The 23,482-nt window shown below is 41.4% G+C and overlaps 3 protein-coding genes across 3 annotated transcripts; 1 reads left to right on the top strand and 2 right to left on the bottom strand.

The window, feature by feature from the left end:
* Window positions 1–1,398: 1,398 nt before the first annotated feature.
* LOC136444677 (ATP-dependent Clp protease proteolytic subunit, mitochondrial-like) lies at window positions 1,399–7,244 on the bottom strand. Its single transcript, XM_066442363.1, has 7 exons — window positions 7,133–7,244; window positions 6,458–6,565; window positions 4,892–4,963; window positions 4,214–4,310; window positions 3,556–3,743; window positions 2,215–2,320; window positions 1,399–1,726 (listed from the first exon to the last, which is right to left on the bottom strand). The coding sequence occupies exons 1-7, from the start codon at window positions 7,148–7,150 to the stop codon at window positions 1,611–1,613; spliced, it is 705 nt and encodes a 234-aa protein (XP_066298460.1). The 5' UTR covers window positions 7,151–7,244; the 3' UTR covers window positions 1,399–1,610.
* Window positions 7,245–7,471: 227 nt separating this feature from the next.
* LOC136444830 (U3 small nucleolar ribonucleoprotein protein IMP3-like) lies at window positions 7,472–10,094 on the top strand. Its single transcript, XM_066442576.1, has 5 exons — window positions 7,472–7,629; window positions 7,879–8,044; window positions 8,344–8,407; window positions 9,127–9,297; window positions 9,841–10,094. The coding sequence occupies exons 2-5, from the start codon at window positions 7,911–7,913 to the stop codon at window positions 10,015–10,017; spliced, it is 546 nt and encodes a 181-aa protein (XP_066298673.1). The 5' UTR covers window positions 7,472–7,629; window positions 7,879–7,910; the 3' UTR covers window positions 10,018–10,094.
* Window positions 10,095–15,485: 5,391 nt separating this feature from the next.
* On the bottom strand, window positions 15,486–23,443 carry LOC136444379 (diacylglycerol kinase theta-like). The gene is made up of 2 exons (XM_066441901.1): window positions 20,968–23,443; window positions 15,486–19,525 (listed from the first exon to the last, which is right to left on the bottom strand). The coding sequence occupies exons 1-2, from the start codon at window positions 23,087–23,089 to the stop codon at window positions 18,792–18,794; spliced, it is 2,856 nt and encodes a 951-aa protein (XP_066297998.1). The 5' UTR covers window positions 23,090–23,443; the 3' UTR covers window positions 15,486–18,791.
* Window positions 23,444–23,482: the final 39 nt, after the last annotated feature.

The following is a 23,482-nucleotide window of genomic DNA, read 5'->3' on the forward strand; positions in this document are numbered from 1 at the left end:
TAGGGTAATTAACATGAGCAAATAGGTATTTTGGAATGAATCATTTAGATTCTGGGAACTATGTGGTTTTTGGGCTTGTTTAGCAATAATGAATTTTTGTTCCACCGACCTAGTTACTAGTAGTAAACAATCTGGTCTGCATGTGATAATGTTAAAGTTTAGCTACATGTTGAAGCAATCCACAGTATTTTCCCAGCAAGGCCAGACCAATTTAATTTCATGCTTCTCAGATTTTCCACTTAATTTCTTTCTGATGATAAAGAATAGGAAGATCACAATCATGTTCCATTTTTTGCATTTATTAATACATTTAAATCTGTTAAAAATTCATTGTTTAATACATTACCCAGTGTGGTTTGTTGACTTTGTGGCTCCTGTGTTGGCATTTGGGCCTGCCAGCCACAGTTTCTTTTTTATTTTGCCCCTCTGCTCCTTTTTTCTGCAAAAATCCTAGAACCAAGAAATTAAATCTGAATGGCCCCAGCCTCAGAATACATGTATATGTCACATTTGCTGTGCAAGTCCTGTCAATTTGAATCTTCCCTGTACGTTGTCCAATAACAGGATTTATGACTAAATCCTGTATATTGTAAAGCTGCTACTGATTGTTGTGTCGTTTGTTTGTTGTCTTCAAGTGATAAATTAATAAAAAGTGCAAGTATTGTCCTTGGTTTAGAGAAAGAAAAAGTGGTTGCATGCCTTATATAGAAAACAGTGATTTTGTCGTTATTATCGTATTTGATATCCAAATATTTTAAATTAGGAAATCAGTGTGCGTCTGGATATATTAAAATAACTTCCAGTTTGACAAGGCATTACCATGAGTAGTTGAACGGAAGTTGTCATAATTCTGCAATGATGTGTTGTGTAATAAAATGTGATGAAACAGCTTGTGGTGGATTGTTGTCACTTCTTGGCAATTCTGTTCATTAAAGGCATCCAGGGCATTTTATGAGGCTTGAAACTTGAATTAAAAAAATATTATTGACATTAAAGGAGCAAAGATACGATGTTGTTGTGTGGTGAGAACTGATAGAAAATCCATGCCCTAATAGACTGATCCTGACTGTCCATCACAATTAGCGGTTCGACCAATGAGAGAGTGACTGCATGTCCGTCATATATTTGCATTTTTATGTTTTAGGTGGGCGGGGCTATGGTATCGGTCTATTTACACTAGGCATGTGAAACTAAAAGATCACCATGTTAGGGCATGTAGCTTATTTTTGTGCCGCTTTTGATATGAAATCTGCACGCAAATGTGGTCAACAGTGGCATTAAATTTCAAATTCATAAAGATTACAGCAACTAGAATATTTCCAGTTTTCAAGCCTCATAAAATGCTCTGGGTGCCTTTAAAAGACCATAAAAATAAGATAACAAAGACAAGTAAAGTGAGAACTTTTGATTATTTTATTACAACCTTGTATCATACTACATTTGTATTATGGTATCTCACATTAGCTAATGCCATTGGCATTTGCCTTTCTTAATGAATGATTCCTCAAAACAATTAGCAGAACTATTGGACACTTATACCTGTATTCAGTTATAACCACCTTATAAATACACAACAAAAATGGTGCGAATCTGAGTCCAACAATCGTGGACTAGGAAGCGAGGGCACCTGCTTTGTCGAGCGGTGGGTGTTCCAACACCTTGTCAATCAAACCAAACTCCTCCGCTTCTATGGGGCTCATGAAGCGGTCTCGGTCCATGGATTGTTCTGTAAAACGAGATCAATGATTTCACACCTTGAAATATTCCTGTGAATTTCGTGTTTTATTCATCATTGTGCATGAATTTCTTGCTGGTTCTGTCTGTCCATTTTCCCTTTGGCCCTCATAAGGCCACACCAATTTAATTTCTTGGATAACAGATTTTTTTTTTTAAAGGACATCATTAAAACAGAAGGCGGGGGTGAAAACTTGCACCTGACCCTGTTCACTCCCTGAAACTGTGTGCACCAAAGTACAAACTTTCTTCTGCGATTCTGTTTTCATCTTGATTTTCCGATCTAGCATTTTTTTTTTAAATCCGTTAACCAAGAAATTAAATGTGGCCTTAGACAGCAACAATTAATCAAATTTTGCTGCCATACATAATATTTTTACTTTGTACAAAATTTTATTCCATATCTCGAAGCAAACACACCAAACAATATTGAATTCAATTGTTTTTCATTGATGACATGCAGGTGTACAAAGCGCCTACCTATCAGAGAAAGCTCCTGTCCAGTGTGTTTGACATACAGCTTGTTCATTTGTTGCTTTAACTTGCTGATTTCCTCTGCCTGAATGAGAATATCGGATGCCTGGCCCTGTGGAACATTGTAGAATAACAAGATCCTTCAGTATTGTAATGAACATCTGATATACAACTGTAAGACAAGACGTATATATGTTAAACAAACCATTCATTTGCTGTGTTCCAGTTGTACTTTTGAACCATGAGCTTGTATAATCACTGAATGTATAAGCCCATGCAGCAACAGCTCATTCTAAACTTTACCACCCTTTACATTTTAGTACCAGCTATTATCAGAGGTACTAGAAAAAAAGATTTGATTGAAGTTCACAGTGATCTTACTTAAGATTGAAACAATGGTTCCTCCATCATACTATAATACAAGCACCTTCATTTGAAAGCAGTTTATAAGATATAAAGCTTAACTCCCAGGTAATGGCCTCCATTTGTATCTGAAAAAAAAAGCTTGCCCTTTCAACAGAGGGTATGGTGGGGTCATTTCCTGGATCATCGTTTGTGCCTCCTTTGATAACCTACTCCTTTTCAGTGTTCAGGACATACCTGGTCATTTTGGTCACGACTGTCTATCATTTGTTTATGTTTTCTTCCTTGTATTTTGATTTTAATGTGAATGGACTCCAGGAAGAATAGCGTAAGATTTGTAGAAATTGAACACTAACGGAGATCCGAATAAAACAAACAAACAAACCTGGCACGTGGAAAAAAATTGTAAAAGAACAGTGAGACAACCTACCATGGCCTGTCCATGCGGCTGGTGTACCATGATGCGAGAGTTGGGTAGTGAGTGTCTACAGAACACACATACAACCTACCGTGGCCTGTCCATGCGGCTGGTGTACCATGATGCGAGAGTTGGGTAGTGAGTGTCTACAGAACACACATAAACCTACCGTGGCCTGTCCATGCGGCTGGTGTACCATGATGCGAGAGTTGGGTAGTGAGTGTCTACAGAACACACATACAACCTACCGTGGCCTGTCCATGCAGCTGGTGTACCATGATGCGAGAGTTGGGTAGTGAGTGTCTACAGAACACACAGACAACCTACCATGGCCTGTCCATGCGGCTGGTGTACCATGATGCGAGAGTTTGGTAGTGAGTGTCTATACAGAACACACAGACAACCTACCGTGGCCTGTCCATGCGGCTGGTGTACCATGATGCGAGAGTTCGGTAGTGAGTGTCTATACAGAACACACAGACAACCTACCGTGGCCTGTCCATGCGGCTGGTGTACCATGATGCGAGAGTTGGGTAGTGAGTGTCTACAGAACACAGACAACCTACCATGGCCTGTCCATGCGGCTGGTGTACCATGATGCGAGAGTTGGGTAGCGAGTGTCTGCAGCCAGGTGTTCCAGCTGCCAGGAGGAGTGAGGCCATACTGCAGGCCTGCCCCACACACCAGGTGTTCACAGGTGGCAGGATGTACTGCATGGTGTCATAGATACCCAACCCTGCCGTCACTGAGCCACCTGAGGGGGGAGGGGGGCGGCACCATTGTTACAAGTCTGAAATAATAAAAGCTCTTTGCATAGAGCATAAGGTATATATATTGTCCTAGATATAAGGAAATCTGCATATCCTCACCAGTAAATCACAACAACTGTCAAATAAAAGTTTAAAAAATTAATTGCAAGTCTTCTTGAGTAATCATGTTTCAAAGTTTTCAACAAAAACACCCCTGCAGTTGCAAAGAAAACTGCTAGGAGTCCCAAAACTTACTTCAGGAAGACGATCAAAATCCTGACCAAAGCATGCGCAGAACATGAGATACAAAAACTTGACATTCTGCTGCAATATCAAATAAAGTCACTAGGGGGTATACACTAACAATGATCCGTCTTTAGCTTGTTGAGTTACGCTATTCAACCACAAACAATTACATACTGAACTACACATTTTTGCTAAAGTTGTAAAATCTTAAATAGAGGACTAGACTGACCAGGACTGTTGATGTACATGTGAACTGGTTTCTTGTTACTCTCTGACTGCAAAAACAGGAGCTGGGCCACTACAAGACTGGACATCTCATCTGAGATCTACAGGGAAAACATGGAGGTAAAGAATGGTCATTGTTTTTACAATTTGACACAAGCCGAAGGTATAACTTGTATGTGCCTGTACATTAGATTGTCTTTCTTAGAATACTTAAAATCCTTTAATTTTTGTGGTAGGAGCGGAAAGAAGGTTCCTGCTGTGTTTTAATTATGTTTGCAGTCGAAATAAAAACACCCTCAGTGTCGATTTTGTGATAAAGACTTAGAGGCCCTGTTAAAAATAAAATCGTGAATATTCAAGATTAACATTTGTGTGTTTCAAGATTTTACATTTGAAATAACAAACTAGCAAATTGATCAAGTGTAGACATCCAGGTAGTAAGATACGCCAAAAATAGTAACTCAAGCAACTTTCAAATTTCATCCAGCTGCTTGAGTAACTATTTTTGGCGTAACAAACCAGCACACTTTGAATTTAAAAACATTCAAGTCTAAAACGATGCCATCCAGCAATAGACTTGTGATCCCACAGAAACAACACAAAATGCTCATAAGTACACTACACTACCCTGTCAAAACAAATATGATATATCTTAACGTCTAGTGAATTTGTCTCTACTCACTGGGCCCATGACACAGATGATTCTCTCCTTCAACAGGCGAGAGTAAATGTCATACGCTCTCTCTCCACGGCCCTAGACAACAACAAAAGTGAAAGTCATCAACATTTTGTAAATTTTAAATCAACAACGACTGACACAGAGAATAATCATTACCACATAGGCCCTCTTTTAATGCCCAAAAGTGATAACGTTGGGTAACCTAAATTCGGGATTTTTCCGATAATGGTTGACTGAAATCAATCTAGCAGAACAATAAACCATCCTTTTTTTCTATTATTCTGTCAGTATCATGTACTATCTTTGCACTAATCATATATATGGTAGATTTTGTCTCTAGTCGTGCTGACACCATAATATTTCAACTTGAAACTACCGTCCGCCGCACGCACAATTACGGTGTTGTCGGACAGGGGGGCACATTAATTCGGGAGAGAAGATTCGTCTTGAATATCTTACCGCTAATCACATTTTATACAGCAGCTATTCGTTCTATCCTTGGCTTGAGGAGAGTGCTATGGATATAGACGTGTCCAAGTAAAAAAAATACACGAAAAAACGGCCGTACCGCACACATCAGGCCAGTTCCGGAACAACCCGTGTGTTGAGTCGGTAGAACTTCACTCAAAGTCGGCCCATCGTCATCATCGGGCAACGTGTAACGTTACATTATTCATGGAAAGTTAGCTGGATGCCGTAGCAATGGTAATACTACTATGTCCATGTGTTCCTTGTTGTGTTAGGAGCAAACTTTGAGGGAAATATCTTCCTCAGTCCACTATCACACGCAGCATTTAGACAAAAAGTGTTCCTCACAAACCTTTGTCGTCTGCTTGACAACAGGATTCTGGTTAACAATATGGCGGCGGGAAAATACACGTGCCGTAGGTTGTAGCAACAGAGAGGAGTTTTGATGATTGATCACACTTAGAATCCAGTTGCAGGTTAGCAAAAGAGATTGTAATAAGTTGTCTTATAAATAATTGTGTTTAGCAGGCAGGAGATGTGACATTTGTCTTATAAACCAGCGAACAACCGTGCTGGGTGATTCTCCCACGAAGCCCCCAGACTCTGTCAATAAGGGACGGAGAGTTTTTGACGTCGCCAACTTCTAATGCATGGTTATCGAAGCTTTTCAGCCAGTGTTCTGAATACGTTAGTCTATCTGCTTTGCATTGCTGGCGTTATAACTGATTTTGCATCAAGCACATATCCCTAAATACCCCGTTTTCGAAAAATCCCGACTTTAAGTACCCCACGAATTTAGGTTACCCAACGTTATATATTCTTAACATTTAAAATCCTTAAAATAGCTGACACAGAGAAAATCATTAGTGTTGTATACAACAAAAAAAAGATGTAAAAGTTAAGAGCTAGTTCACAATTTGAAGTGCACATTTGTGGTTAAATGTCAAAGTTAAAGGCCCCTGGCTATTCTTTATGTAAAGCCAGGGGCATCAAACTTTCACATTTGACCGCAATGCATCACACTGACTGCATATGTGCACTTCTAACTGTGAACTAGCTTATCATGAATAGTTTAATTAGAAAGGGACATTTACTGCTTACCGTTTGTTCGACCACAATGGGCACCATTGGCCTGAGGGTGTTTGCAGAAGTCTGTAAGCCTCTGCAGCTCTGTGCAGGGGACAGGACCACCAGACATCTCGGTAACCTCTGGGCAATAAACAAAATACACATTATACAGGTTAACATTGATATGTATATGTTGTAAAATAATGATGATTGCGTTTTTATATTTCCAACATTCAAACTTAACATCTGTACAGCAAACACTGACACAACTGGACATTCCATTGTGACTTTGGAGTAACCTGGCATTCAATTGCGCAATATGATGAATTTGTCAATGACACTTAAAGATAAATAATTTTCAGGATAACACATAACGTGCTACATAGAATTAAAGCGACCAATTATGCTCTTCATTTTATAATAATTTATGCTCTAAAAATTTTATTAGAGTAGCTAGGCAATGATTCATGGTGCATCAACATAGCTCGCTACCCCTAATGGAAAAAGGCATACAGACCCTCATATAAGTCACATTGTCGACTGTCTGAAATGACTGTTATATATTTTGGCTTCAAGAGTTGCATAAGCCTGTATAAAATCTGCCCCCCTCCCCAATCACAATTTCTTCCAAAAGCATCAAATATCAAACGATTTTACACAAACGTGTCAATTCCTTGCACCCCACGCCACTTCTTAACTACAACTTACTGTAAGACTCCTGATCATGGTGATGCTTGACAGTTTAGACGTCTCAGTTCAGCTAAGGAAACAGGGTCAGGACAGACTTGCAAAATACGCTGCACTCAGATGTTTGACCTTTAACTTAAGGATGATACCATTACACATATAGGATCCTAAAGTTGAACTAATATAGATATGATACTAAAGTGAGAAATAAATTGTTCAAATTAAGTAGTTATAATAAAAATTAATCTATAAGCATTGTTAAATATTAATATTATAGCTAAATTGGTCATTTTTTATGATTCATTTTATGCCCAAATATTTCAAGCCATGACACTCCCCTATCGATGGACATGTGTTCATCCAAGATGGCGACGATCATGTAAAAACGAGCGTGCGTCTTTCTCTAGATCTATGTGGAATATTTCGTAGTTTTGTCGAATCTTTCGATGTTTTGAAGTGCAGCGGACCAGCGTCTCATACTAAAATATATTAGGGACAGACGTTTCCACAAGTTACAGGTATTTTATCACTTTTATTCTAACTTATTTTCGGATCTGAATCCGTGGTTCTCAGAGTCAGAGCTATGCATGCATGCATCAACTTGTGTGTGTAATATTTACCGTGAAAATATGTGTGATCATGAGATATTACATCCGGAAATTAATTTTATAATAAAGAGATATTGGCCAAAGTAACATTTTGTGAAGTTTGAAAGCAACCCACTTACTAGTATCTGAACAAACTTGACGTGGTTTTTCATCAAACAGTTCAACTCTGATTTTGAGAACAACTCCTCAAGATGCGGCGGCTAAAGTTTCACGAGAAGAAACTTCTCAAGAAGGTGGACTTCATCTCCTGGGACGTGGACAACAACCTTCATGAGGTCAAGGTCATGAGGAAGTACCACATCAACCGGAGGGAGGAGTATACCAAGTAAGGAAGAATTTTGTCAGAAATTATGTGCATAATTTTTCAAGGTAGCAGAACACAAAGATTTATACACAAATGATTAGAAAAGTTCAAAATCGAATTTCTACCCAGTCTTCAAGAATTTTGGCCGTTCTACTTTTTTGTACCTGCATCATAGACCCTGGGGGTCGCGGATAAATACATGTAATGTTCTGCAACCTAAAACCCCAACAATCATAGCATAACCTGCATAAGATTTTTTTCATGAATAGATAGAATATTTCCTATAGACTATCTTTATTACAAGTCTTTGTTTTTTTCAGGTATAACAAACTTAGCCGAGAAGTGAGAAATCTGGTGGAAAAGATAAAAGAGCTGAAAGTTGAGGTGAGTTGGTAAGAGTTGTGCCATTTAGAAAGACACCTCCCCCCCCTTCACAATTCATTTGAACCATCTCTAGATCTGTATGTATTCAAGGGTGTTGAAAAAGGTTTTAGCTCTCTGAATCGAAGAGCTATTCTTCCACTGGTCGTGACAGAGGAGACATACATGTAGCCTATGTACAATATATACAGGTTGGTTGTGCCAGGGACATTCAAAGTACAACGAACAGTGAGCCTAAGCTTAACGTTCTGTTCTTGTTCTAGGGACTGCTACCCTTTACATTAGCATACATATCAGGTGAGCTAAAGCAGCCGGAATTCAAACTATTTATACTGGTAGTATTAACATCCAGAGGCAAGTCACCATCAACTGGAAAATGCATGCTACCCAACAACCTTACCTGTATGACACAATATTTCCAGACAACAGTGCATTCCAGAGTCTGTTTGTTCTGTATTGAGAGTTTGCAAACTTGCAGCAATTTGAATGTGTAATTTTGAGGTGTTTTTCTGGACAGTTTTTGTATAACTTTGAAGTGTTTTTCTGGACAATTTTTGTGTAATTTTTAAGTGTTTTTCTGGACAATTTCTGTGTAATTCTGAAGTGTTTTTCTGGAAAATTTTTGTATAATTTTGATGTGTTTTTCTGGACAATTTTTGTGTGATTTTGAAGGGTTTTTCTCAAACATTTTGTGTGATTTTTCTGTGTTTCTCTGCCCCCAGGATCCGTTCCGGACGGAGTGCAGCGAGCGCCTGTTAGAGAAGATGTACGTCCTCGGCCTGATCCCCACCAAGAGAAACCTGGGGAACGTCACCAAGGTGTCCGCCTCCAGCTTCTGCAGGAGGAGACTTCCCGTCATCATGGTCAAACTACGGATGGCTCAGACTTTACAGGTCAGGTGGTGGGAGGGGGGCATCAATTTTACTCTCATTCTCTGTGACACAGTGGAAACAGTGTGACACAAATTGAACATATACAACTATATAGAAAACATCAACTTTGCTTCAATCTCTCTCTCTGGCCTTTCATGCCAGGCCCGCCGCTTGTATATTCCATAACGTCCCTGCTTTCCATGCTTCTCTCAGCGTTAAACTTGGCCAGCTGTCAGCCACCCCTTTGCTGTCTATGGTTAAGAGCAATGTGACAACCCCTGCATTGTACATATAGGACACTACATTAAGAAATGGTGAAACGTAAAACAAATTGTAAAAGCACATTCTCATCCTAAAGCTACATATTCTTTTGTAAGGTAAATTAGTCTTGTAAAACTGGTCCTTGTAATAGAGAAATGAAAGTCTAATACATGTAAAATATATATAGCTGGAGTTACTGAATGTTGTACCTTTTAATTGTACAATTGCTGTGCAATTACGTTTATCATACTGGTAATGCATTATCATTCAGAGAGCATGATTTTGCTCATCTTTGTTTCACAGATGGCCACACAGTTTATCGAGCAGGGGCACGTCCGCGTGGGACCGGAGCTGATCACGGACCCTGCCTTCCTCGTGACGCGGAACATGGAGGACTTTGTCACGTGGGTGGACACGTCCAAGATCCGACAACACCTGATGGAGTACAACGAGGCGCGGGATGACTACGATCTTGCCTAGTCTATAAGCGCTAGCCTCTACCAGGCTCCACAGGCTACTGCTAATACTGTAAATGTAGAAATGTTCGCAGTGGTTTTATATTCGCGGCTTAAAACCAATGCGAACATTTTTGTCCAATACTGTTAGCAGTATGTGGCTATGGCCCTGCCAGCAACTTAAAACCACCGCAAACACTCCATTTTTGCCTTAGCATGAAATAAAAACTGCACGAACTTAATTGCATTTACAGCAGTAGAAATTGGCTAAATAGACGGATAACATGCCAGAGGAGTTAGCTGTCCAAGGAGAATAGGCAACCTAGGTGTTACACGTATCTGTCTTTTTGGCCAATTTCTACTATTAGCAGCAACCTATAGTACCTGTGGAGCCTGGTAAAGGCTATACAACTTCAACAGACTTCTCTGTTATAACTACTGTAAATTCTGTTATTTTTGCAGGGGATTTAATTTCAGGGTAGGAGAAGAAAGGATGGTTTCGTGGTTCACTGTCGAAATGTTACTGTAGCACAAAAGCATATGATTTCACAGTGGAAACCACAAATTTAAAGCTGCTGCAAATATTTCAAGATTTACAGTACAATAAATTATTTTACACATTTTGTATGGAGTATTTCAAGCAATACATTGACAGTCAAACCTGTACAGTCAAATATTTCTTCACTCATAGATTGGTAGATAGGTTTAACTAAATTGTTTAGTAAATTCCAGGCTAGAGTTTCAAACCTCCAATAAGATGACCACATGTGTGTTTTGTAGCAGTGTGGTTGTTACAATCGAGGCAATGTCATTGTTAAATGTGCAAGTACCGCCGTCCAGTCTTTATTGTCTTGTGTACACTGGTCTTTTTGAATTCGAAATAATATTGTAAGTCTAGAATCTTTGACAAACCTTTAGAGTTAAGATTGGTATGAACAGTATAGAAAAATTATAGATACACTCTGAAATTACTTGTAAAACTTTTCTATTCATCCAGTAATGAATGACATGAATAAGATGTAAGGATTCCTAACAAAGTTACCTTCCAACTTCAAGAATACAAGGAAGACACTGTATCATAGTTTTGCACTTATTCAACAAAAGTAAAGTAGTTGTATATGTCTAACACAAAGGAATGTTTATTGTATATAAATACAATATGAAGTTTCTTTTATATATTATCATTCCAACTTATTAAAAACTGTTCCATAATGGACATGTCATGTTTCTTTTGTACATAATTTGTATGTCATCTACAGTAAGATGTTTGGCATGTGATATTCCTGTAAACACCAATTATGTAACAATACTATTTCCAGGAGAGGGCTATTTTGCTCCACATTATTGGCTATTCAACTTGCACTGTATTTTTGTTAGCTTGCTTGAAAAAAATCAACTTAACAATCATTGATGCACAAAAGGAAGGTACAAATGAGTTAAGAAATGTCTAGCCATGCTCTGTGTCATCCTAAAAAGTTGGCAAGTTTTCGACAGGTATTTGTTCACTTGTGTATCTCAGTTGACGGCCCCAGAACATAAGCGTCTCTCCATCATAAAGTTCGTCCTCACTAGAAGTGCTCTCATACTCGCGAAGACGTTTCCATGCGTCTTCTCTGTGATTCTGATATAGGAGTAGCTCTTCCACGAGTTTTGAGTCCAGTTGTGAGGAAGGTGAAGTATCGCCCTTGTCCCCATCGTCCCAAGCGACATTTACGTCATGTTTCTGCACGTCTTCCTGTCGTCCGACTTGGCTGTCAATCACGCAGTCGCCCCATGACTGTCCGGCTGCAGAAAGCTCCCAGTCCTGGGAACAGTTTAACAAAGATTTATCTCAAAACATAGATCTACTTTCATCGAAATAAAAGGAGCGTTGAGAAAGTTGGCAACCTCACTCAGAAACAAGACGCACAACTCAAATTTTGGGTCATAATTACAAAGTACAAATCAAACCTTATACTGATGTCCGACACAATTCGGATCATTATGGTCATTATTTCGCAGGCGACGTTAAAAGGCATCTAAGAAAAACACGAGTAAGCAAGACGTTAGAACTGTGATCAGAGCTGTGTGGGTCGATTCTTGTGTTCCTCGTGCCATGAAATGTACGAAGACATTGTCTAAAATGTTTAGTATTCCATTCGTATCCTAAATGAAAGTTGTTGGTAGGTCGGTGACTTTGAGCAGATCCCTAAAGTTGACCCGCGCAGAACTTAGGACGCAGCTCAAATGCGATGTTTTTCCTCACATTCTCACCTAACATTACTTATTTTCAAAAGATGGACGTCGCATGCGATGGAATGACCACAATGATTTTCCTGGACATTAGTATAGTGCTTTGTAGTTTATAATTATGCCCCAAAGTTTTAGATTTACTGTTGAGCCCGTAAACGTTTTGAACGCCAGCGCCTCTTGATGGGCCAATTTACGAGTAGCACGTCTGTTTTTAGTCGAATAACTACACACATTCACGTTAGAATATATAACGTACGTGTCAAAGAACGAGTTATCAATATCATGATATTTTCGAAAACACAAAAGAGATGACAATTTGATTGTTTGTGCTCACCTCAAACTTGTCAATCTTGGTTGTCTTAGATGGCTCGAGTTCTTCTTTGGACGTGCTCTGTTCACTTGCACTTTTCGTCAAGTCCTTTTTCCTTTCCTCCTCCAACAACTCTTTCAACTCTTTCTTCTCTGGTAATGTTAGGACCCCAAGACGGTGGTACACAAGAAGTCTGAAGAACTTAGTCTTCTTATTCCTTCCAGGAGTCGTCTTTTTCTCTTCTATACTTGAGGAATATGACTCCATCTTAAAACCAAGTACATGCCACAAATGGCTACACTGTAGCAAGACACCGAGTGAAGTGTTTTCTTTTGTAATTCTGTATTCTGTTCGGATCATATAGTTCTTGAAATTCGAAGAACAAGATTCCATTTACGTTCAGAAAAGGTCACAGTGACTTGTTTTTATGGATACACAGTGGCAGGGATATCTCGACATGACATACATGCAGTCACGATGACAAACTGGCGACGTGCTATATCATTCTATTATTGAAAACAGATCTTCAGTCTAAAACCTGTAGTTTAGTTTTATTTGAATGCATGCTGCGCCGATGACAATGAAGTGAAGTAAGATTTTGCTAACCATTGTATTCAAGAATCATAAAGAAACATTTCCCGCCCAGGTGGTACTGATCATGATATGTGGAGTCCTGGCCCGAAGACATGAGGGTCACGCACTGCGAGTGTAGTATTAAACGCCTGTTCTCATCTTGACCGTACAGAAGCGCCCTCTAGTGATGAGTTAAGGTATCTCCGTTTGGGACAGCAGGAAATACTAATGTTAGTACATTCTGGTAAGTTCTGGAAACTCAATTGGTCGCCGGAAAAAAAAATTGTAGAAATTTGCCAAATAGACTCTAGATATGCTAGAGGAATTAGGCGGCCACAGTACAATTTTCAACCTGGACGGTGCAGAACAGTTCATCGGAACGGCCTGTAGTCCACACGGCAGGGATTAGGGACCCCCATGTCAGCACCAAGGACATTCCCCACGGACGTACCGCCACTTTACTCCGGCCCCAACTGAGCGCTCTTGGGAGGTTGTTGGAGGGCTTCTTTTGCTTACAGTCTTATACACGACTGTTGGAGGGCCTATTTTGCTGATGTATAAGAGTGCAAGCAGAAGCCCCCCTCCCCCCCAAAAAACAATAGTCGACGCCGATAGGCTCGTGTACTATGGAGGAAGGAGGTCTGACAGTCGGATATCCCGTGCGGGAAGAGGGGGGATATAGGCATATCATAGAGGGATATGTCACCACTAATATTATCTAGGAATATGTCACAACTATGTTATTCCAATATGTTACATGTATTCTATTACTATCATCAAACATAATGGTTAACATGCAACTAAATGAAGTTGCGCAGAATACCAAAGTTACTCGAAAATCTGGATACGTTTTGTAATTAAAGTTATGCTAATTATGATAGCTAAGACTTAGCAAAGCTTAGTTAGTTAAGGCCTAGCTGAGCCTAGCAACACCATGTTTTTTTTTCAAATTGAACAATTATCACTGGCTATGCAGATTCAAAATGACTGAATTGCAACTCAATGCATTACATGGTAGATTTTCTGAATATAAAAATTTTGCTACACTCTGCACAAGAAAGGGGGGGGTGTTCCTCTGGTGTAGTGGTCTGCGTGTGTTACTTACCATATCTGGTTATGATTACTTGGAACCAAAAGGCCCAAGTTCAACTCCCAGGTAGCTATATAGGACACCTCTGGACAAGAGGCGCATTGAGTCATACCAAAGACTTTATAAGAATGGTACATACTTCTGAAACAGTATGGGAGTTAAACACACTCCACTACCAGTGGACTAGCCCCCTGCTGCAGTGATTGCACCACAGTGTGGCCCAGGGCTATGAAACGGGGATGGGCACCGCCCTATACACCTTATGGTGTGGGAGGATTTTAACTTTTAACTAACAGCAAAAGAAAGACAAGGACACAGATATAAGTACAAATTTGGTGCAATTTATTTCTTGATAACAGCATGACTTCCACACACAGGTTAACTGTCACTACAGAGAAAGTTATCTGTCGAACACTGATTATGTTATTGTTACGCCAAACAATATCTATTTCATAGATGACATCCTATGTACATTCGATACCAGCGTACTATAATACATATTTAGCCAATTTGGCAATAGGTTTTACAGTTATGCATTTATTGTCAACAGTAGCCACAAATTCTCTTGTTTTTTGTACTTGTTTTGCACAAACTAACACGTATGTGCTTGGATCTGTCATTTTTACATTTGCAGGGGTGCAAGAGCAAAAATATAAATTGAAAATTTCTTCTTTGTTGCTTTCCTTTCAGAAATCTGCCCAAATCAAAACATATGATGTCATTGATGGAATAGAGATTGTTTGATCTTTCTACCCATTACTACATAATATTCTAAAACAGAATGAGACAATGATAGTGACAACGCTAAAATCAGTAGTACCAATGCCTCTCATTCTTAAGGAAGAGAATGTGTTTTGAGAAGTATATTTTGACACCTTTGACTTCTTTCAAACTTGCAATGTGCACTGTACCTGACATAAGTAGTGACAGCGGATATTTGTAGCGACACTTCCGGGGGTTGGGCCGAATTGTAAACTGATTTGGAATGAGCGTCCGACATCTAAGCTCCTAAGAGCTTCCATCACAGAGATGGAAGCCTAAAGTAGAGTAGGTTTAATAAAGATCAAACCACCTCGGCTGTTCATAATGAACGAAAGTGAGACATATCTTTCGCTTCTTGTTCCCTGGAGAATATTGATACCAGTGCTAACCTTGCATTTACATGCATAATTCAGTTCTAATGGATAGTGAGCTGAGGGTGCAACTTCATTAAAGCATTTTCATTGGTAGTTCTGGGAAAATGACAGCGGAGACTGGTATTCATTAAAGCATTTTGTCACATATTGCAAACTTTTGCATTATTTATTACCATATTAGACTGTTGATACACCCAGCCGATAATAGCTGCACTTCGCTGGATAACGTACAAGTCTTTCTTTCTCTACACTTAATACATTTCCTTCTCTGATAATGCAATAACACACACGAACAAAAATATAATTTGATAATTAGATACATAGTACATTGTAGTACTTTCCTAAAGTTATGGCCTAATTGATATCATATCATATTCAATATGTCATCTTAAGTTTCAGGGCACTGAAACAGTTCAGTCCATTTGGCAATGAGTTGTCAAGCTTTCTATATATGGTCACGTTTTTGTTGACAAAATTATATGTTACTGTTACATCTTGGTCAACGTTACTTAACAGTCAAATCCATCTCACCAACAATCGACCTTTTCACAGATTCCATTGCATGCTGAGGGATTCAGTACACTTTTAGTAGCTCTAGGTTCTAACAAAATCATTATCATGTCAACATAGACCAAACACAATTTGAATAAACCGTATAAGTGTTGTCATGGTAATGATGTTGTTTACTTCAAGATACCCATAGTGCACTGCACCTCCCAGCATGCAGTAAAAGGTCTGCTATGGTGAAATTTCTGGGGAAAATCATGTACTTTTCATGAACTTGTACATCAAAACAAAGTGTCAATGAAATGTGGATAGGGCCTTGACAAAAAGTGGCATTTTAGCAAACAGTGGTTGGCAATTTGGGCTAAAAAAACACAATAATAGTGATCATCTGTAACCCCTATGAAGTTTGTTGGTATGTCCCAAAAGACAACATCTTGTACATGTCCCAAAGTTGCATGGCAAGATCAAGCATACTCAAAAAACACTTGTTCGTTGCTCATATTGTCCAGTATTAAATAACTGGGCCAATCCCGTCAAAACTCACAAGGACATTTCTAGAGTCCCTTTTACAACATCCTCCCCTACAATTTTGAAAATGGAATCACCCTAAGACTGTTAATTACATTAACCTGTTTATTCAATTATCTGACAGTCAATGTGTTTCTACTTTTTTCCTTGTGAGAAGTTTTGAGCTCTTTATGTAAGGTAGGCACAGCAAAAATCAATCTCATCATAACAATATCTTGTTCTAAGATGTCAGTCCATACCTTATCAGCTAGAGTTACTAAGAAGTTTGGTGCCATAGAATTTTGTTACACAACTTAGGACAACACATATGTTCATTGTGTTCTTCTATAATATAATTCTATCTGACAAGACTTATAGTCTCTTCAATTAGAGAGTATATCTTTACGACATAAACGTTACAAAACCCACATGAGGCACACTTTACATCACTCAACCACTACATTGACACTTGCATTGCTTGTAACCCACTTGTGGGGAGGGGGGCACGTCATTATACCATATTGGTACTGAATTTTGTTCCAAGGTACATAACGTACCATAGCAGTTGTTCTAGGCTATGGTTCCAAAGATAAATCTCCATCTACAAGCATGTTCTTTGAATGCAACATTAGTCATCTGTAGAGTTCTTTGTGTTCCATGAAATTCTTGTTACAGAAAAACACTGACCCACAAATACTAGTACATGTCAGACAACGACATGTGTACAAAAACTCTCAGTTCCTCGATATTTCTTGACAATGTTGGTTGTTGTCGTTGTTTACATGTGTCAAGACCAAATAATGTGTAAACGTCTATCTGGGCTTATATATTATATGTGGAGTATACAGAGACATTTTGGCAATTGTTCAAAGTCTCGCACACTTTCTCAGTATACATCTTGGAACATGTGATATGAGAAGAATATACCACATATCCTAAGGTTATATTATAAGGTAGCAAATATGCACTTAACCTTTGATTCATGTAAAATAAAACAAAAATATAATCTCTGGCTCAGAAAACAACACACTAAAAAATAAACAGCATTGACAATTAAAAATTGTGAAGAAAACACTGCATAAAATTTGAAAGTCCTCTTTTGAAAGAGAATTTAGCATTATTAAATGGAGTCATTGACAGTAATTCGTTTAACTGAGAAGTAAAACACATGTGATACAACTGAGGCAGCCTGGTATGGACGTGAATCTGCAATGGAAGACAACCAAAAATCTAGGTTTACTCAACAAATCACATGATTAACATAAACATTAGTGTGAGACACAACCTTTCAAAACTGCTGGGTGAGACCAAAGAGCTGTGTAAACTCCTTGGTGAGACCCAACCATGAAATCCTGTAAGTTGTGTAGATGGTCGTGGAATTTTGAAAGGACAACCCATAAAATCACGAACTCAACACAGATTTACCCAAACATACCTGACAAAATATTCTGTTTAAAGCACTAACATAATTATGACCCAGACAACTTGTACTAAGTGATGCTATAGGAACATTTCTGTCATAAATTATTCAAAGAAAAGGCGACATAACCAAATTAATCATTACTTGTCCATAAAGTAGATTGACTTGCCACAAATATTCTAAAAATGGACTTGTGGCCCATTGAAAAATGACAAAAGAATTATGCAAGAACAAATTCGAAATAAATATTGTGACTACAATAGTTCTAAAAGTGCTTTGACAAAGGTTAGACATCCAGGTAATAAGATACACAATACAAAAGTTCTCAGTCACTGAGGAAAGATAGTGCTATCTGAAATGTCTGATCAGTTACAAAATCTATTCGCTTGCCTGAGTAACTTTTGTATTGTGTAATTGTAAAAGTGGGTTGATATTCTCACTATGACAATGGATTCAAAAATTTTGCTCCAAGCAGATGTAAGGTGAGAAAGTGAATGAGACACCAAGTTCTATCTATACTGTCTAAGTCTTTAGTCTTATCATGGCTTAGCCACATTGGCTATCAAAACAATTTGATACAAAGCAGCATGACAAAGATACATACATGTAGGAATACATGTAGCACATGGCAAACCTTATATTATCAGACATCCCTGTATTTTCTAGGAATGGTCAAATTTAGAATATATTTCTCTATGTTTGAGAAGACCTCCTTTGATAGATATCACAGCAATAAGACTAAAAACGTATATTCTCTTCACTTGGCACTTAACAACAAATGGCAGCACACGTAAACATCACTCTATATTAAAAATGGATGTGAAATGGTAACAATAAATGAAGCTATCTCTCCGGTAACGGTTACTTACAGTTCCCTTGGAAATTATATTATCTGACAACTTCTTATGGTTATGAAGACTCGGAGAAGTAGTATAGATATCTGGAATGAACTTAGCTACATGCAGCCATTCTCTTCTCTCAGACTATGTTATACATGGCGTGTATAGTCTACGGGAACCTGTGTTCATGACTGTGCCTCGCTACTCGTGTCTGCGGCCGGCGACACGTCCGACGACACCAGCCAGCTCGCGGTGGAGTCGATGTGCTGCCCGAGCGCTTTGTTCAGCTCTCCCGTTGGACGGAACAGGCTCGGCTCCGTGTTGCGGCGCTGCACTTTCGTCTTGCGTCGGCGGAGCATGTTCGCCTGTATGGCGGAAGGCATGATGATGACCTGTCCGGCGGGTTGGAGCCACGGTTCGCCGTCGATCTGTACTGGAATGTCGTTCTTCAGGGTGAGCTTGATGCTCTGCCCCTGCGCCACGCGTATTGCACCGCGAATTCCGCCCTGAATCTGGCCGAGATGCACGACCCCCGTCAGCCCGACGACCTCGAGCGTTCCGTCGTTGTACGACGGCGGGCTGAAGGCGTCGGACGCCTCCCCGCCCCACGGGTCGCACCCCGACCCCCAGCTGCGGATGTTGAGGAAGACGATCCCCTCGCAGGTCGGGAGGTCGACGACCTGGCCGTCCACTTCCAACTCGATCTGTCTCTGCAGGTCTTTACACGACTTCCTGCCCATCATCTTGCGAAGGCTGAGCTTCACGTACACGCCCTTGTTGTGGAAACGGCTGGTGAACTTCTCCGGATTCTCCTCCCGCGCCAGGTGGAACCCCAGGCACAGGTCCGCGTCGATCCCCACGCCGAAGTAGTTGTTCATGATGCAGACGTTGGGCTCGTCACGCGGACCACTGGCGGCACCTGTGACAGTGAACCATTGGTCAATAAAGAATTGATTGATACAATCAACCATTGGTCAATAAAGATGAGGAATCATTGGTCAACAAAAATTTGTTTGATTTGTTGATACAGTCTCTCACTGATCAATAAAGAAGAGAAATCATTGATTGATGTAGTCAACCTTTGGTCAATAGAGAAGAAACATGTTTGATTGATTGATTGATTGATTGATACAGCACCCACTGAAGTCATTTTTAAAATCAAGTATTATAACCTAAATACTATCATCATCATTTTATCATCCAGTGTATTGTAACCAGCAGAAGTATTCTATAGCTACATTTCTCATTTCCATCAAAATAACCTTTTTTGCAAGTGAAAGTAAAACTGTTTTCATTCCTTACATATATTTGCCACATTCAAGACACGGAATATTCTTCGCTGTGTCTTAACCAGGACTGTCTCCAGCTTTCAATCTTTTTCTGTCCAACTCATTGTTTAAATTTAAGAGCCCATGCGTTACTGATTTTCGTTGTTAAATCTGTCATTCTAAGCTTATGAAAGTACATTTTCATCAGTTTCATGTCATAAAGTTAAAATTTTTTAGATGGATGAGGTAAAAATCTTTGTCCATCCCAACATCCAAATCTCCCAGTGCAAATCTCCGTCCCTGGACGGAGGGATGGTTCCCGGAGACAGCCCTGTTTTTTTGAGACCTGCATCATTTAATCTCTTTCTAGTCTTAGGATCTCTTACTAGTTTTAGATTGAAGACTCTTTTAAATGCAGAATTCTTGTTACACTGGTCTGGAACCTTTCTGATGAGTTTAAATTTTTGCCCCATGGCCAGTTACGCAGGTACTGAAATCAGGTCATCATAGCTGTACACAGATTCAACCATAATACATTATGATTACCCCCTGTCAAACCTTGTTAAAATATCACTTATGTTCCAAAAATATCAAAAGAGTTGACCAGGCTAATACTCTCAAGGAATATAACTTCATACCTATAAGTTATAATAACTTAACATTTTGCACATACTGGTTAATTGTAGTACACTTTCATTTGTATATCACATGCTGTGTATAATTCTTCTTACCTATGAAATACAAAATATACTTACCTCACTTCCTCTTTCCAAAACACACAACTTATTGTTTCACTTTCAGTTCTACCTTCTTTACTGCCATGACTGCACACTTTTCAGTCACTGACATTTTAAAGCATGTGCTACGCCCAAATGAACTTATTATAATTCATACTACCATATTCGTAGGAAACATTTGTATCATTTGATAAATACGTTTGTCATATGTAATTCTATGCTGTAGCCCGTGGGCAAAACATGATATAATCTACAATGTTAACTTGTTTTCCAAAAAGAAAGCAGAGGCATATTGACTATCTTATCCTATTTTAAACATATTCAAATGAAAATTGAAAGGAACACAGTTGCCTCACCTGTGGTTGACATTGCACTGTCTGTGCTCTTCTCTTCCACTTCGTTTGGTTCAAACAGGATTGTCCAGCGGTCGAACTTGGAGTTGTCGGCATCGCGGGCCTGGATCAGCAGTGACAAAGGGTCGTCGTTGCCCGTGTAGCCGGCGCCCCAGCCCAGCACGCGGGCCAGGTCGTTCCCCGTCCCGATGGGCAGGATGGCGGTGGGCGGCGTACTGCAGGTCAGGTCCTTGGAGATCCCGTCCAGGCACGACAGAACCCAGCCCACCGACCCGTCCCCGCCACAGATCAGGATGCGGTACTTCCTGACGTTGCGGAAGGTGAGCAGGCCCGGCAGTGGGCCCCCCTGGTCAAGGTCGAACACCTGGTGGGGGTTGAGGAGGTGCCTGAAGGCCGAGAGGATCTCCACCCCCTGGCACCCCCCGCTCTTGGTGTTGACGAACACGAGGAGGGGGGTGACAGTGTTGGGGATCATGTTGGCCTCGACGTGCGGCAGCAGCATGGCGGTGATCTGTTTCTCGTCCACGATAGACTCGTTCAGCATGGATAGGGCGCGCAGGGCGGTGTCCGCCGACGAGAACGTCATGAAGCTGGCCCCGTACTGTGGATGGATCGGACCGACTGTGGTGAACGTGTTCTTCCCCAGCAGTTCCGCCATGATGGACACGTACTTTCCCGGCGCGAGCCCCGCGGGCAGGTTGTACACAAACAGTTCTACGGGCCCCTCGGGGTGGGAGGAGTTCCTGAGGTAGAATCTCGTCAGTTTCATCTGTCGGAGGGAGCCCTGCCTGGCGTCGACCAACTGCGGCCACGGGTACTCGTCCCGCTGCATCACGCGCTCCTGTACGCCCTTGTCGATCAGAACTTCCACCAACGAGTAGTAACTGGGGTCTTCTTCTCGCAGTCCAAACTTCTCCAGCGCCATCTGGATGGCTTCGTCGACCGTCGTGGTGTTGGTCACGGGGATGGTTTTGTATGCTACCGCCACTCTGAGCATCCCTGGGTAAACCCTGATCATGCCCTTCTCTCCGTGACCCTTGTTCGAGAACCTCAGACAGACCGCGGGAGCCTTCCCCTCGCTGGCGCTCAGCTGGAAGGTGTTGTCGTTGTTGTTGAGCGGTTTCTCCGTCTCCGGGCTCTCCCTGTCCACCTGCGAGAGGTAGTAGTGGATGGGGTTGTCGACAATGTGGTGGGACTTCATCGCCGCCTCTAGAACTTCGGCTGGGGACGCGCCGCGGGAAACCGTCACGGTGCGGAAACAGTTGCGCTTCAGGGAGGCACTCCCGTCATACACTTTGACAGTCATTTTACTCTTCCCTTGTTCGTCCTGCGTTCCCGGCGTGCGAGCGTCGGCGGAGTCTTCGTCGTCCCTGTCCACTTTGACCTGTCGCTTCCGGCCAAACTGACCCATCAGGGTTTCCGCGGCCACTGCGGCGGACGGAACGTGCACGCAGACGGGCGGCAACATCAGCTTCTGCAGGGCTCCGAAGCTGCACTCGGCCGGGATCGATCTGTAGCAGCCGGTGTGAGCCTTCACCCCACACCACTCACACCTCATGCTGGCCAGGCATTCCGTGGTCCCGCAGTTTTTCTTACACACGACACATTTCGCGGTGGCTCCGAGGTTCCCCTCCCGCCACAGGTGGGTGTGTACGGCCAACATGAGGTCGTGCCTCTGCGGCTGGTATGCCGCGCATTGTCTGCAGTCGCTCACGGCAAAGTCCTGGCAGTCCGCGTGCACGTAGTACTCGCACACCTCGCACCGCAGCACCCACAGGTCGTCCAGCTTTTTCCTACAGACATTACAGAATTTCTTCTTGAAGTGGCGCCCGGCGTTGCTCCAGCAGTGGGCCACGGGATGTTTAACGAGTTGCGGCGCGAGGGACGTACACGGCGTGACGATGACCTGTCGGCACTTATCGTGGCTGACGAAGTTACACATCTCACACACATACCCCTGTCCCAGCACCCCCCACAGCAGTTCGGTACAGTGGTGGCAGTAGGTGGGCTTGTGGAAGGTTTTCTTGTGGAAAAGGTGGCGGGAGCCGTGTTCGGGCTCTCGGGGCGTCACGGCGCCCCCTCCCGGCGCGAACACTGCCATGGCGGGTCCCCTGATTACTTTCATGCACAGCAGACAGCCCCAGGATCGCCCATGCCACTGTGAACAGGTCCCACCTGATCAAGGATGCATACACCGGAAGAGACCGAGATCGGGAGAAATGGCTGGCCGCACCCGCCGCTCCTGGTCCCGTTAGACTATCTCCCCCTGTTCCCTCGCCTATAACCGCATCTTACAGGGAGTCTGCCTATCTAGTAGAGTATCTTGACAGTAGGAAACTACCTGCGTTCCCCTCCCATTCTTGCTGGGCGATTTTTCGAAGGAATACCTGAGGATTCAACCTGTAGCGGGCGACTGCCAGTCATCTTCCTTCTTACATTTTCTTCTTCTGACCTCCACGTCTCGCGGAGTCTCGCCTTTCATCGCGAGACGTTTTCCAGCTCATAAAGGTCAAATTTG

This window comes from Branchiostoma lanceolatum, chromosome 11 (genome assembly GCF_035083965.1).
Source record: "Branchiostoma lanceolatum isolate klBraLanc5 chromosome 11, klBraLanc5.hap2, whole genome shotgun sequence".
Lineage (NCBI taxonomy): Eukaryota > Metazoa > Chordata > Leptocardii > Amphioxiformes > Branchiostomatidae > Branchiostoma > Branchiostoma lanceolatum.